This window comes from Suncus etruscus, chromosome 7, assembly GCF_024139225.1.
Source record: "Suncus etruscus isolate mSunEtr1 chromosome 7, mSunEtr1.pri.cur, whole genome shotgun sequence".
NCBI lineage: Eukaryota > Metazoa > Chordata > Mammalia > Eulipotyphla > Soricidae > Suncus > Suncus etruscus.
In genome coordinates, this window is record NC_064854.1 from 103,929,901 (window position 1) to 103,946,971 (window position 17,071).

General features: G+C 40.7%; 1 protein-coding gene and 1 pseudogene across 1 annotated transcript in view; both read left to right on the forward strand.

Moving 5' to 3' along the window:
* The window catches only part of FRMD4B (FERM domain containing 4B), a 253,675-nt gene that overhangs the window by 192,278 nt on the left and 44,326 nt on the right, over positions 1-17,071 (forward strand). The window contains exons 9-11 of the mRNA XM_049777265.1: positions 758-823; positions 5,831-5,888; positions 7,485-7,571. Of these exons, the coding sequence (XP_049633222.1) occupies positions 758-823; positions 5,831-5,888; positions 7,485-7,571 (211 nt within the window). The remainder of the gene's footprint in view (positions 1-757; positions 824-5,830; positions 5,889-7,484; positions 7,572-17,071) is intronic.
* On the forward strand, positions 5,911-6,041 carry LOC126014570 (uncharacterized; annotated as a pseudogene).

The window sequence follows — 17,071 nt, forward strand, 5'->3', positions numbered from 1 at the left end:
GCCCAAGAGGCTCTCTGTTGATGGCCTTTCTTAAAAACTTTTTCATTATCCAGCAGTTTTTGTTTATTTGTTTTGGGGCCACACCCAAAGTCACTCAAGGGTTACTGCTGGTTCTGCACTCAGGAAGTACTCCTGGCAAACTCGAGGGATCATATGGGATGCCAGGGCCATCCGGGGTCAGCAGTCTGTAAGGCAAATGCCCTACTGCTGTGCTATCACTCCAGCCCTTCCAACAATGTATCTAACTCCCTTTAATAGCATCACTTTGTATTTGTTATATTCCATTTAGATGTTTCTAAAGATATTAGTTTTCCATTTGATAAATGGATACCTTTATTTTAATGTATTTTAAAAATTAATATTGCCATATATTATGTAAACATTTATATTAAATTAAAAAATCATAAAATAGATCGTTAAAATACCCAGAATTTTGGACGGGTCCATTCCAGCAGTGCCCAAGACTTACTCCTGGCTCAGGGATCACTTCTAACAGGGTTTGAGGATGATATAGAGTGCCAGTGATTGAACCCATGTGTGCTGGAAGCAAGGTAAGCACCCTATTCACTGTAATATTGCTCACACATATCTAAAGCTTAGGTATCAATAAGCTATAAATGTCAGCCAGTCTCGAGTTCCCAAATAAGTGGGTGAAAGCTTCTTTCTCAGCCTTTCAATAGCCACCTGAGGGTCTTTAATTGAGTTGTGATTCATCTGATCGTACATTGCCATATTTTTTTATTTCTTTGTTTTACAGTGAGGACAGGGTAATTGAACATTATTTGAAAATCAAAGGTCTAACCAGAGGTCAAGCTGTGGTTCAGTAAGTATTATTCTTTCCTTGCATATATATATACACACATAAATATGTATATATTTTTATTTGTTTATATTTGGAGGCCACATCTATTAGTGCCCAGGAGCTAATCCTGGCTAAGTGCTTAGGAAACCATATGATGACAGGAATTGAACATGGGCCTCTTCCATACAACACACACATACACACACACACACACACACACACACACACACACACACACACACTGCCCTATGTCTTGTCACTGAACTATCTCCCCAACACAAAATTTTGAGTTTTAAGCCTCAATTGACACTGAAAAATAATTATTTTGGTTACAGAAAGGTTTATGCCCAGGGACTCTTTCCATTGTTTGTGTCAATCCTAGCAGGGTCTGAGGGACTAGATGGGGTGCCAGAGATCAAACCCAGGTGAGCTGCATGCAAGTCATGTGTCTTACCTATGATGCTAGCTCTCTGGACCCTGTGGAAATTTTAGTGTATTGTGAACCTGAGTCCAGAACTCAGGATCTGCCATCCAAAGGGAGACAGGCAGTAATGTAAATATAAAAGAGTTTATTCCAGCATGCTGGGGTCCAACATTTCCTAAGAAATGAGGATTCGAGAATGACTCACATGTCAAATTTAAGGAGTACCTAGGCCAGATCCAGGGTGCGGTGTCATCTGGCTTTCTGTCTGCTGCTGTTTAGCCTTATATGAATGTATTCCCAGCATTTAACCCTAGGGCCTGCTTCCAGGAACTGGCTGTTCTTCTGGGCCTAATCTTTCTTTTTTTTTTTTTTTTTTTTTTTTTTGGTTTTTGGGTCACACCCGGCAGTGCTCAGGGATTATTCCTGGCTCCAGGCTCAGAAATTGCTCCTGGCAGGCACGGGGGACCATATGGGGCGCCGGGATTTGAACCAATGACCTCCTGCATGAAAGGCAAACGCCTTACCTCCATGCTATCTCTCCGGCCCCTTGGGCCTAATCTTTCTACCTTAAAACTGCAGCCTGTCATGGCTGTACTTAGGCTCACAGCAAAGCCAAAGCCAAGTTTACAGCAGTTAACTTAAGCAAGCAGCGTACAGAAGCCAAGGTAATGTTATTTCTAATATTATTTCTAAGCAAAGACATACCATATTCTAACATCAGCATTTAGGTTACAGTTAATTCTAAGTCTTAGATTCTAGCAAACCAAACAGAATTTGTGACTATTTATATATATATAATTTTTGTTTCTTTGGGTCACTCCCAGAGGCACTCACGGGTTACCCCTGGATCTGTGCTCAAAAATTGCTCCTGGCGCAGGGGATCATATAGGATGCCGAGGGTCGAACCCAAGTCTGTCCGGGGTCAGCTGTGTGCAGGGCAAATGCCCTACCACTGTGCTACCAATCTGGCCCCTGTGACTCTAGATTAAATTATCAGCATTGATATTGAGTCTCCTCCCTCCCTCCCTTCCTTCCTTCCTCCCTCCCTTCCTTCCTTCCTTCCTCCCTCCCTCCCTCCCTCCCTTCCTTCCTTCCTTCCTTCCTTCCTTCCTTCCTTCCTTCCTTCCTTCCTTTCTTCCTTCCTTCCTTCCTTCCTTCCTTCCTTCCTTCCTTCCTTCCTTCCTTCCTTCCTTTCTTTCTTCTTCCCTCCCTCCCTCCTTCTCACCCTACCTTCCTCTCTCCCTCTCTTCCTTCCATCCCCCCCTCTTTTTTGAGTCATACCTGGCAATGTTCTGAGGCTACTCCTGGCTCTGCACTCAGGGGAACATGTTGAGGATCAAACCCAGGTTGGCCTCATGCTAAGCAAGCACACTACCTGCTGCATTTTATCACCAGCCCTGAGTAATCTGTTTCCTAATACTGTTAGCAACAAATTAAGATGATATGTTTCTTTTATTTGTTTGTTTTTAAGTTTGGGAGCCACTTCTCCTATGTCAGGTTCTTCCTGACATATGACATGTGACTCAGGGATCACATCTGGTGATGCTCAGGGAACCATATAATGGATTTATGAACAAGATAGTGGTCATATTTGGAAGCACTGTTGCTTTAAAAAAACACAGAGTTCTTATTTCCCTGAATCATTATCTTTATGGCTCAAATTAAAATCTATACAGTTTGGTACTTATAGCTCCAGACCTGTCCTGTATTTCTTAATCTTTTCCAACCTGGTTCTTCTGACCTATTGCCTTCCTGTGGACCCCGTCCTCTTATTTCATCTATGAACCCTTAGTCTATCCTGGCAGCCTACAGGGAGCCATTTGGCCCCAGATAAGAAAAAATGCTCTTGACTGTGGAGCCCAACTTATTTGTAGAATCCTAGCTATGTAATTGAATTGATGATTGATACAATTCAAGTACAATTAACCAAAATAATTTTCTTTTACTTTTTGAAATATTTGAGTTACTAATTATAAAGTCCAGGCTGGGGTTATAGCACAGTGGGTAAGGCTTTGCCTTCCATGTGGCCCACCAGGATTCAATCTCCGGTATCCCATATGGTCTCCCCAAGCCTGCCAGGAGTAATTTCAGAGCACAGAGCCAGGAACAACCCCTGAGTGCCACTGGGTGTGGCCCCAAAACAAAACAAAGAAAAAACCTAATTACAAAGTCATGAGCAATTGGTCTTCAAAATTTTATTAAAATGTTAGTTTTGGGGCCTGAGAGATATCATGGAGATAGGGTGTTTGCCTTGTCTGCAAAAGGACGATGGTTTGAATCCCGGCATCCCATATGGTCCCCCGAGCCTGCCAGGAGCGATTTCTGAGTGTAGAGCCAGGAGTAACCCCTGAGCACTGCCGGGTGTGATCCAAAAACCAAAAACCAAAATAAATAAATAAATAAATAAATAAATAAATAAATAAATAAATAAAAATAAATAAAAAATAAGTCAGCTTGTAGGGACCAAAGAGATTACTTAAGTATCAGAACACATGCCTAACATACTTAAGACCTTAACCTCAATCCCCATTAGCATTGCCTAATTTGCCTCTAAGCAAATGTGGGCCTGAGCACTACCAGAGAAGGTCTCTGTGAAGAAATAAAGTGGGGCTGAGGTTGTAGCCTAGTAGTAAAGTTCTTGTAGCACCTTTCATAACTTAAATATCCTAAGTTTGATCCTTACCAATGAATAAAACACAAATAAAGTCAATATGCTTTAGACACAAACTTAATTTCTGTGGGCACAAAGTCCTATAGAATTTGCTCTACTCTATAAAGTCTAAGAGGTACACTATAAACTACTGTATTGAAAATACACATGGTAGTACCATTGCTTTACTTTTTTTAGGGGAGACTTTTTTTTTATATATATATTTATTTTAGGGCTACACCAAGAGTGCTTGGGAAATCATGCATTGTTGGGGATTGAACTCAGGTTTCTCACATATAATCCATGTGCTTGAGTGCAGAGCAAGAAGTTATCTCTGAGCATCGCCAGGTGTGGCCCAAAAACCAAATAAATAAATTAAAAAGCAAATTAACAGGCTATAGAATTTGTCCCTTTAAACTTTGTGTTTCTACGAGTTTTTTTTTTAAACTTCATTTATTGAGTGATTGATTGATAGGTTTTGGGACCACACCCAAGATTGCTCAGGGGTTACTCCTTGCTCTGCACCCAGAAACCACCCCAGGATGGCTGGGGGACCATATGGGATGCCAGGAATCAAACCAGGTCCCTCCCAGATCAACTGCATGCAAGGCAAACACCCTACCGCTGTGCTATCTCTCCAGCCCCTCTAAGAGTTTTAATAATGAAGAAAAAAATTATTTTTTTGGTTTTTGGCCACACCTGGTGACACTCAGAGGTTACTCCTGGCTATGCGCTCAGAAATTGCTCCTGGCTCCAGGAACCATATGGGACACCAGGGATCAAACCCAAGTTCATCCTGGATCAACTGGCCATGTGCAAGGCAAATGCCCTACTGCTATGTTATCATTCTGGCCCTGAAGAATGCTTTTCTAAAATTTTTTTGATTAAATTGTATATGAAAGAGCATTTTCAATACTTACTTAAAATATGATCTAAAAGTTGATTCTCTTTTCTTGCATAATTTTACATTTAGTTATCTTAAATACTTAAATTTTTAGTTTGGTGCAGCACATTTTCTTTTTTCTTTTCTTTTTTTTTCTTTCTGTTTTATTTTGATTTTTTTCTGTTTTTGTTTTTTGGTCACACCCAGCGGCACTCTGGGTTACTCCTGGCTCTGCACTCAGAAATCGCTTCTGGCAGGCACAAGGGATCATATGGGATGCCGGGAATCAAACCAGGTCCGACCTGGGTTGGCTGCATTGCAAGGCAAATGCCTTACTATCACTAAGCCAAAAAATTATTTTCTATATTGTATTTTTTTTGGTTGATTTTGGCTTGGAGGGTCACACCCAGTTGTGCTTCAGAGTTGCTTCTGATAATGTTGTGGCATTCTGTATTATTCTCAAAACTCTTGTCAAGCATTCTGTCCATTGAGCGAGTTTTATTAGCAACTTCCATACATTTATTTAATTTTATACTCAAGAATGTTTTTTTTTCCTAGTCCTTCTTGGTCAAACATTAGTTACAGTGATAATAAAAGTCCTATAATTCCTTTCTTTGGATCACTTTCCAAGGGGCCCTCTTTTTTTATTTTTTTTTTTGGTAGGAGTGGGATAGTCCATACCTGGCAGGTGATGATCAGGGAGGGATTCCTCTTGCATCCTTGTGTTCTTTCTTTTTTTGGGGGGGAGGGGCATACTTTTGGACAGAGCTCAGGGGTTACTCCTGTCTCTGTGCTGAAAAATCACTCCAGTAATCTCGGGAGACCATATGGAATGCCAGGAATCCAACCGGGTCCATTCCGGGTCAGCATTGTGCAAACAGAAGCTCTACCACTGGACTATCACTCTGGCCCTTGGCTATACATTCTGAGATTACTTCTGGAGGGTTCAGTAAACAAATTGAGATGATAGGGTTCAAACCCTGGTCAGAGCTTGACCTACCTACTGTGCTATCACTCCAGCTTGGAGGCCATCTATTTTATAATAAAAGATTACTTATTTAACTTCCATAGGTATATGAAAATAGTAGAAGCTCTGCCAACCTACGGAGTCCATTATTATGCAGTAAAGGTACGTACTTTTGATTCTCATACTCAGTTTGCTTCACATACACAAAAATTAGAACAATACAGAGAGGAAAAAAAAAAAGAACAATACAGAGAAGATTAGCATGGCCCCTGTGCGGGGAGTGACATGCAAATTAGCAAAGCATTCTCTTGTTTTGTTTTTGTTTGGGGGCCACATCTGGTGGTGCTCAGAGATTACTTCTTGCTCTGCACTCAGGAATCGCACCTGGTGGGCTTGGAAGATCAGCTAGGGTACCGGGAATCGAACCTGGATCAACAACATGCAAAGCAAGTGCCTTACCTGTGCAACCTCTGAGCATTGCCAGTGTGGCCCCCAAACACATATATGTGTGTGTATTAATAATAATAATAAAATATGATGTTAGCATCTCTATTGGCTTTTAGAGATGACAGGAAGTTTGCCACAAAGAGCAGGAGGGGACAATTAGGGCAAAGAAGGAACCACTATGGCAGTGATAGTTGGAAATGATCACTTAGGACAAAAACTGGGTTCTAAAAGAAAGTCAAGTGATATGTAGTAATATGCACGATACCTCTTCAGTAACAGTATTGTAAGTCACAGTATCTAAAAGGGAATAAAGAAAAAGAGAAAGAAGAAAAATGCCTACAACAGAGGCAGGTAGGGGGAAGGCATTGGTGGAAGGAAATGTAAGAAAAGAAAATGGTGGGGAACTTGAATAAGTACTTGTATGCTGAGAATACTGTACTAACATACATGCCAATGCAACTTGAATTTCTACTACTTTGAATTGTTTGCAAGTGGATATAGCTCCAAGCCTAAGCTTTTCATTAAGTCAATACATCATTTGCTTTGGCAAGACCTAAAAGATAAATTTATGGGAAAAGAAGTATTTTTCTCCCCTCTGTACCTCAAAATCATTATTCAGATATCCTATCACTGAGTTGTAAATTTTCTAAGAAATATTTTAGAATTGTCATGTTCATTAAGTGTGTAATAAATATTAGAGATTGGAACCACTTTTTCATCTTTGTAGTTCTTTGAAAGTTACCCTGACCTTTATAACTGATTACTTACTAATCAAGAGAACAAAGAGCCTTTCTTATTTTCTTTGCTTTTTAAATGGATAACTGACTTTGCAACTATAGATTAATTCTAACTTGAATTACTTACATTGTATTTCTTCTCTCTAGCTGTTTAATTAAATGGTAATATTTAAGTTTTGATGGTATTAATACAACTGGTCTGTTTTGACTTAGATCATATTTGAAGACGCTCTATAAAGGAATTTTAATAATAAGTTGGGTTTTTAAGAAGTGTTTTGTTGTAGGTATTTGCTTGCATGTGACCAATCTGGGATGGACCCAGGTTCAATCCCCAACATCCCATATGGTCCCCTGAGCCTGCCAGGAGTGATTTCTGAGAGAGTGCAGAGTTAGGAGTAACCCTTGAGTGCTGCCACATGTGGCCCAAAAACAAAAAAGAAGCGTTTTTTTTTTTACCAAGATAGCTTTATTTTGACTTGCTGATACTTGCTAAAGGGTGAAATTAGTAAATATTACTTCACCTATAGAAGGCTTAACAACAAGGTCTTGGTTCTTATACATTTCCGTCTTCCAGGATAAACAAGGACTTCCTTGGTGGCTTGGAATCAGCTATAAAGGAATTGGCCAGTATGACATACAGGATAAGGTGAAGCCTCGGAAGGTAAGTTTTAATCATTTCAGAATCTCTGAGAACCTAAGGTATTCTGATTGATGTTGGTAAAAAAAAAAAAAAAAAAAAAAAATTCTGGTTAGAATTCTTGATTAGAAGAATAAAGTTAAATAGCCTCCCCCCCCTAATTTTTTTAATTGTTATGGGGTCACATCCAAAATTGCACAGGGTCCCATTTGACAGGGGCTGAGCCCAGGATCTCAGACATGTAGGGCATATACTCTGTCACTTGAGCCACTACCCTAGCCTCAATTTTTGTTGCGTTTTCTATGTAATATTTACAAGTAAATTTTATATAAGTGCCTATATATATCCACTGGATAGATGGATAAAAGTATATTATAAAGACGTAAGTTTTAGTGCAAATTACTTACAATAGTACAGTAATGAATAATCTTTTTACTACTATTTTTGCTTGTTGTTACTTCAAAGCTTTTCATACTAAGTATTTTTGTTTTGTTTTGTTTTGTTTTGTTTTTGGGTCACACCCAGCGTTGCTCAGGGCTTACTCCTGTCTGTCTGCTCAGAAATAGCTCCTGGCAGGCACGGGGGACCATACGGGACACCAGGATTCGAACCAACCACCTTTGGTCCTGGATCGGCTGCTTGCAAGGCAAACACCGCTGTGCTATCTTTCCAGGCCCACACTAAGTATTTTTTACAATAAAAATAAGGTCTGTTCTATTTATTAAAGGATGGCAATACTCTATTGGGTTTTTATTGTCCAGAACTAATAAATTACATTCCTTTTCATTTGAAATTTAACTGGGAAGTTATTTCCGCTGCAAGCATAGGAGCATGATACCTTTTACCAATAAAATAATTGATGTGCTTGGGGCCAGAGAGATAGTAAAATGAATAGGATACTTGCCTTGCACACAGCCGCTCTGAGTTGGATACCTGGCACCTCTTATGGTCCCCTCAACCCTGCCAGGACTGATCCCTTGGACAGAGCCAGTAGTAGCCCCTGAACATCATCACTGGATGTAATTCAACATCCAAATAAGCCAGAAGGATGGCTGGAAAGATAATACAACGGGTATAATGCTTGCTTTGCATGTTGCTGACCTAATTTTGATCCCTGAATGAGCATCACTGGGTGTGGCCCCAAAACAAAAACAAATGAACAAAAAAGCCCACAAACCACCCACCTGCCTTGTATACTCAATATTATAGTGAAATAAAGGGTTACTCATGACCATGGGTTTTGTCACCTTCCCTGTGTTCTGCTGCCATCGGTGGGAGTGACTGCAAGGGAACAATGGCCTATAATAACAGATTGCGGTCAGGCTTCCCATGTTATCGTGTCCTGACATCGAAACCTTTAATAAATCTTATCATTTCCATCTGTCTCTGGCTCTAATGTGTATTAGAAAAACTGCCAGTTCTTCATCCAGCAGCCTTGTCATCACTAGATCACATGGGTCCTTTTAGCTTCAAACAATTCTCATACTCTTCCTTTGATTTGGAAGAATAAGCAAAGCTCTCCTTTTCTTCTTAGTTTAAGGTTATAACAGTGACCCAGAAAACACAGGAGTGGCCTAGTGCAGATCCTGTCGCTGCAATTGTGATCTAGGCTCCTGCTCAGACTAGCTTGGCACTGAAGTTTTTTATTGAATATCAGCAATAAAAAAAATACAGTACCATTAAAAATCCAATATTTATCTGTGGGCAGGCAGCAGAGAGCATACATGTAAGCATACAGAGAGCATATATATAAACATTTATTGACCCATATCATTAAATGCACAGTTTTTCAGGGAGAATATGAGCAAAATTATTTGTGATTGAATTTTTTTTTTTTTTTTGGTTTATGGGTCACACCCGATGGTGGCGCTCAGGGGTTACACCTGGCACTGTGCTCAGAAATTACTTCTGGCAGGCTCAGGGGACCATATAGAATGCCAGGAATCGAACCCAGGTTCATCCTGGATCGGTCTCATGCAACCTACAACTACACAGCTATAGCTGTGCTATCTCTCCGATCCTGAAAATTTGCTTCTTCATTCAAATACCTAGTAAGTAATGTTAGGAATGGTAAACAGACAATTTTTCAAATATTTTTTAAAAATCTATTTGATCAAACGTTCTAAATATTTGTATAAAAGCAAAACCAGAAGTACTACAGAAACATGTCAATCAGGGCAGGGAATTCTTCAGCAATCCTCATCCCTCCCCCGTGGTAACCGCTGGAAAGAGTATAATACTGATTTGTTTAGACTTTGTCTATGTATATACTAAATTCTACTGTCACTCTAGTTAATGTGGTGTTCTATTACTCCAGTTCACTTAGAAGATGCCTCAAGGTCAGAGAGATAGTACAGGGATTAAGGCACTTGCCTTGCATGCTATTGACATTGGTTCAATCTCCAGCATCACATATGATACCCCTGAATGCCACTAGGTGTGATCCCTGAGCACAGAGCCAGGAATAAGCGCTGAGCATTGCTGGATATGATTCTTCTCTCCCCAGAGAAGCCAAATCCTTTTCACTCTACATTTTTTTAAGTTGCTAAGTATTTATTACACAGAATTTGTGGATCTCCACATAATTTGTTTTAACAATTTTATTTAGTTATTGTTGTTGTTGTCTGTTTATTTTGGGGCTACACCCGTCAGCACTCAGGGGTCACTCCTGACTCTGTACTCAGAAATAGGTCCTGGCAGGCTCAGTGGACCACATAAGATGCCGGGGATTGAACCCAGGTCTGTCCCAGGTTGGCAGCATGCAAGGCAAACGCCCTCTGGCCATGTTATCCTTCTGGCCCCAATTTTCTCTATTTTGAAAAGGTAAAATAAAAGAGTTTTATTTAAAGAAATTTTCTTTGAGGAAAAATTAAATAATAAATGTACTTAGTGATAGAAAGACAGAGGGATATGTGTTCAAAAAGATTCTGCAAAGGACAGGATGTGAAAAGTACAAACTTAGATGAAGCACCAGGGTTAAGATAAAGTCAAAAACTAAAGGAAAGATATCACACATCTCAGGCCAAAATGAGGGCCAGTTTCCAAGTTGGAGATGGAGCCAAACCAATTCCCTTTTGATGGCCATTCTGTTATTTTCCTGTGAGGAGTAGGATAGACAGAATGAATCCCATCCAAGGCAAATAATAAATCTTTATTTATTTTAAATCCTTATTTAATAAGACCAAATTACTGTTTATGATCTTTTCTTATTCTTATGGGAGACCTTACCTATGTTATTAAAGGTCATAGAAATTTATTTCTTCCCTGAATTGTACTTTTATAAATAACATTTTGGAAACTTACTCTTTTTTTCTGAGTCTTACATATAAAATGTAACTTAAGCCTACGTGACTTCATAAAATATCCCTGCAGAAAATAAATATAGTCACTAAGAACAATCAGGCTTTCTCCCAAAATAATGATAAATCAGAACCTGCTCCGTAAATATTACAGTTAATTTTCTCTCTATTGTATATGACTCACAGGTCTTTCTTTAGTTTCATAGTTTTATAGGATTTAGTAAATATTGTTTAACATTGATCAACTTTACATACTCATTCTAGAGTCTAGAGTCAGAGGCCGCTTCCTATTTTTTTTAATTTAGTTTTTCTTTTAGCCATTTACTCGACAAACTGCTCATTTCTTTTTCTTTCTTTTTTTTTGGTTTTTGGGTCACACCCGGCAGCACTCAGGGGTTAAGCCTGGCTCTACGCCCAGAAATTGCTCCTGGCAGGCTTGGGGGACCATATGGGATGCCGGGATTTGAACCACTGACCTTCTTTCTGCATGCAAAGCAAATAAATACCTTACCTCCATGCTAACTCTCTGGCCCCAAACTGCTCATTTCTAAAGGTGCCATAAACATACTATCTTGTCTTATGAAGGTCAAGCATTATCTTTCCTGCTTATTTTAGCAAATGTCTTCTCTGTTCCATTGTTAAATTTTTTCTTTCTAATTTCACTAACAGTGGATTTTGCTTCGATATCTTCATTTTTCCATGTTTAAACCACTTCAAGGTTTAATTGGAGGGAGGATGGTCCACAGGTCCCTGCCCTAAACCAGTTGGCACAAATGAAAGAATGCATAATCCAAAAGGTTGTGAGCACTGACTTGTGAAAAAAGAAACAGGCATCCACTGTTTGCATGGGCCTATGTATGCAGCAAGTTACCAATGACTGAACAGGAATGAAGGTCAAATTGACAAACTCTAATGAAACAAAGACTGGAATGGGGATCTTGGAGATGCTTGGGCCTTATAAACCACATGCCTGCTGTGTGATAATTATGTAGTTTCAAAACCGGCCAGAGGAGGAAGATGGAAGATTTGCAAGTTAAGAAGAGAGATAGACTGAAGCCAAAAATCTGTTTTGAAAAAGGGTTGGTCCAAGATCCACCAGCAGAGGCTGTTTTTCTTTGCCATATAATGTCTTTGAGATATAACCTATAAAATTTGGGAACTATGTTTCACAGAATGTCTAGTGTTCATGTATTTTGGACATAGGCCTTTTATTTGTTTGTTTATTTGTTTATTTTGAGTGGAGGTTTGAGTGGAGGTATGGAGCAGTTCCTGGTGGTGCTCAGGGTACCATATGTGGTGACAGGGATCAAACTAGAGTGAGCCACTTTTTTTTTTTTGGTTTTTGGTTTTTGGATTACATCCGGCAGTACTCAGGCGTTACTCCTGGTTCTATGCTCAGAAATCACTCTTGGCAGGTTCAGGGGGCCATATGGTATACTGTCCTTCTGTGTCTAAGGCAAATGCCCTACTGCTCTGCTATCTCTCCAATCCCTAGGCTTAGCTACTTTCAGGGTAAGCACTTACTACCTGGACTATCTCTCTTGGTCCCTTGGATATAAGTTTTGCTAGTCATGGGGTCAACTTGTTTTTCATTCATGAAATGAAATGAAAGAAGGGATTGAGGAAGGGAAGGAAGAAGGGAGGGAGGGGCCGGAGAGATAGTATGGAGGTAAGGCGGTTGCCTTTCATGCAGAAGGACGGTGGTTCAAATCCCGGCATCCCATATGGTCCCCTGTGCCTGCCAGGGAAAATTTCTGAGCAGAGAGCCAGGAGTAACCCCTGAGCACTGCCAGGTGTGACCCAAAAACCAAAAAAAAAAAAAAAAAAAAAAGAAGGGAGGGAGAAAGGGAAGGAGGGAAGAAGGAAGGAAAGAAGTCAGGCAGGAAGGAAGGGAGCAAACCACAAGATCTTGAAAAGCGGCTCAGACATCGACGATAATACCATCGTGGGTGCAAGAATTAAATAATATATTGAGTACTGTATTTAATACTGAGTCATCATATCATCCCTGAATAACTTGCTAGTCTTTCATAGCAAGGGAGAAATCTATAAAGAAGGGCAATGGGAGTGTATAGAGGTAATTCAAAGAGCACTTGCTCCGCTTGCTGGAGGTCTGAATTCAATCTCCAGTAATACATGGCCCCTCAGGCACCTCCAGAAGCAACCATAAGCACTTCCAGTTGTGACCCCAAAACACCCCCCAAAAAAAGGATATGAGAAATAGTCTCAGATTACTGTTTTTTGATGTTTGTTTGTTGTTGTTTGGGTCACATCTGCTGGCTCTGCACTCAGAAATCCCTCCTGTCAGGCTGGGGGGAATCTGCTGCGGATGAGTCCAGGTTAGCAGTGTGCAAGGCAAACAAATGTCCTATCCACTGTGGTCTAGCCTCTCAGATCACTGTTCAGTTAGAGAAAAAAAATGCACATTGCTAGAAACCCATAGCCCTGGTATCCACCTAAGAGTTCACACTTATATTTCCTACTTTCAGGAAAAGATTAATCAACCTGCCCCTGCAAATTCATTAGCCAAATGCCCTAAAGCATAATGCAAACATTTTAAAATTCCAAGTAAAAATTAAGATTATAAGCAGGGCCGGGGAGATAGCATGGAGGTAAGGCGTTTGCCTTTCATGCAGAAGGATAGTGGTTCAAATCCCGGCACCCGGGGCCAGGCGGTGGCGCTAACGGTAAGGTGCCTGCCTTGCCTGCGCTAGCCTTGGACGGACCGCGGTTCGATTCCCCGGTGTCCCATATGGTCCCCCAAGCCAGGAGCAACTTCTGAGCACATAGCCAGGAGTAACCCCTGAGCATTACCGGGTGTGGCCCAAAAACCAAAAAAAAAAAAAAAAAATCCCGGCACCCATATGGTCGGTCCCCTGTGCCTGCTAGGGGCGATTTCTGAGCATAGAGCTAGGAGTAACCCTTGAGCATTGCTGGGTGTGACCCCCCCCCAAAAAAAAAAAAGATTATAAGCAGTTTCATGGGGCTGGAGAGATATCACAGAGGTAGTACATTTGCATTTGTCGGGTTTAGAACTGATAGTAGTTTGAATCCCAGAGTCCCCCTTGCCTGCCAGGAGTGATTTCTGAGCACAGAGCCAGGAGTAACTCCTGAGCACCACCGGGTATAACCCAACAACCCCCCTCCCAATATTATAAGCAGTTTTAAATCACCCCTTTGTGCCTTTTATGTGTCACTACAAATTCTCACAAAATGTCGGTAATTTGGGGCCAAAGAGATAGCATGGAGATAAGGCATTTGCCTTGCATGCAGAAGGACGGTGTTTTGAATCCCAGCATCCCATAAGGTCCCCCAAGCCTGCCTGAGCGTAGAGCCAGGAGTAACTCCTGAGTGCTGCTGGGTGTGGAACCACCCCCCACCCCCCACAAATGTTGGTAATTTGAGTTTAAGAACCAAAGTTGGAAGTTTTTAAAATTCAGACTTATTTATAATTTCCCCAGGATTTCAAAGAAAATTAGCTGTGTTTCGCCACTAACGGAGACAATGAGTCCATGACTAAATAAAGTAAGAAAATACATCATAGGGGCTGGAGAGATAGCATGGAGATAAGGCATTTGCCTTGCATGCAGAAGGTCAGTGATTTGAATCCCAGCATCCCATATGGTACTCTGAGCCTGCAAGGAGCGATTTCTGAGCACAGAGCCAGGAGTAACCCCTGAGCACTGCCTGGTGTGATCCAAAAACCAAAAGAAGAAAAAAAAGAAACAAAAACAAAAAATAAAATACATCATAACCTATTTGTACCCTCCAACAAGTTATGTCCACTGGGAGAAAAAAAAAAACAACAACAATGAGTTAAAGATGAGAGAACTAAAAATGACTATTCCAGGTATTCATTAAGCAATGGGATAAAATGCCTTTCAAGATTGGTATCTTTCTGTATTATATTGTGCAGAAAGATTATAGATCACCTAAGGCATGTATGGGTGGGGAGAAGGTTCTTATCCTTTGATTATCCTTTGGATTATTTTTTTAACTGACTGTTGGAATTCCAAATGCTTAGAGCCAGAAGAATTAAGTAGCTGACACAAAAGCCCCATTTCTTATTGTCATAAAAGTACTGGGTTTATTGTATTTAAATGCAGTGACTTGTTTAGCTAAGACTAGCCATCTTGATCATTACTAATATATTTTTTCCTCTGTGGTAGGATTTTAACCTCATTTGTAATTTAGATGAGGTTAACTGTAGGAGGAGAGCTTAAATGCTGGCCACACCACCTGTGTCCATTAACTCAAAGAAAAGCATGGTGTGGAAGAAAACAAAATTGAATCACACAATGTCAGCCTCTGAGGATACCAGTCCATCCTGTTTGTAAAGTGTGTAATTAGGATCCAGCTGCACCAATAATCAATCTGATTTATTTTTAATTTAGAACAAAACAAACCAAAAACACCTTTGTAGAGGCAATGAGAGAATTCAAATTCACTCACAGTTCCTAGGTTGAAATAAAAATCCATCTTATGCGGCCAGAGAGATAGCATGGAGATAAGATGTTTGCCTTGCATGCAGAAGGACAGTGGTTCGAATCTCTGCATCCCATATGGTCCTCCGAGCTTGCCGGGAGAGATTTCTGAGCATAGCGCCAAAAGTAACCCCTGAGTGCTGGCCAGGTGTGACCCAAAAACCAAAAAAGTCCATCTTATGTCCCGGGATCACTGATGTGTAAGAGAACTGTGCCACTCTCTTCTTTTTTTTTTTCCCTTTTGTTCCCCTTTTTGGTTTGGGCTGCACCTGGCTCTTCATTCAGGATTTATTCCTGGCAGGGCTATGGGGACCTTATGGGATACTGAGAATAGAAACTGAGAGAAAGAGTCTGGGTTGACTGAGTGCAAGGCAAGCCCTCACATCTCCTGTACTGTTGCTCCCGCTCCTCCATTTTCCTCTTAGGTCCTTTATTTTCTCAAGTAATTCTATACACCTCACAGATCATTGTGAAGTGAATTCTTACTAACAATTGAGATCTTTATCCTTCACGCAATGTGCTATTTTTTGTTTGGTTTTCTTTGTTTGCTTTTGGGGTCACACCTTCGATGCTCAAGGCTTATTCCAGACTCTAGGTTCAGGGATCACTCATTCCTGGCAGAGCTCAAAGGACCATATGCGTTAATTGGATCAAACTCCAGGGCTGGAATGACAGCACAGTGGGTAGGTTGTTTGTGTTGCACACAGCTGACCTGGGTTCCATGTCCAGAATCCCATATTGCTGCCCCCCCCCCCCACCACCACACATACCCAGTCTGCCAGGAATCATTTCTGAGCACAGAGCCAGATGTAACCCCAAAACAGGAGTGGTCCAAAACAAAAACAAACAAAAAACACTAAGTCCAGTGTTCAAGGCAAGCACCTGTACTATTTCTCTGGTCCCACAATATGCTAGCGTATAGGAAATTTATTGGATAGCTTCAGTATATCTCTTTCCTGCCTATAATTAATCATAATTCAAATTTTAAGCAATTCTGAGATGACCATCTCTCAGAAAATTGGTTGGGCATTTCCGAGTTCCTGCTGTACCTCTGGCAACAGACAGAAAGATCTCAGTGCAAAGCAGCCTACCATACAGTCAGTCACTACGTCTGGGAAGTATTATCTCTAGGTGGGTGGCCATGGCAAGGCCATGAGTCAAGCTTTTTTTTGTGATTAAAAACTAGGAAGAAAAATATATTTCCAGGCAGAAAAGGAATTTCTGACGCACTCTTTCAAGTGGGTGGGTAGGTGAGAAAAAAGAAAACAAAGAAATAAAGGCATAATTATCCATATTGAATCATCTTTGATACAAGTGAAATGGAGAGCCACAATGAAAGGAGCGAGGACATTTGTTGTCATGTTTCAGAGGATGACATTTATCCTCAAAATTGATGAGTGTCAAGGAGGCCAACTAATGAAAAATGAATTGGCAGGTTCAAAGCTGAGAACTATATGCTGATGAGAAGGAAGTATGTTATAAAATCATTAGGCTAGAACATCAAGAGTAAAAATATTCCTTGTGGGCTGGAGTGATAGCACAGTGGTAGGGCATTTGCCTTGCATATGGCTGACCTGGGGCGGACCCAGATTTGATCCCCTGGCATCCCATATGGTCTCCTGAGCCGGCCAGGAGTGATTTCTGAGCTCAGAGCCAGGAGGAGCCCCTGAGCACCACCGGGTGTGGCCCAAACACAAAACCAAAATAAAAAGAAAAAAGAAAAGAATGATCAAAATGACAA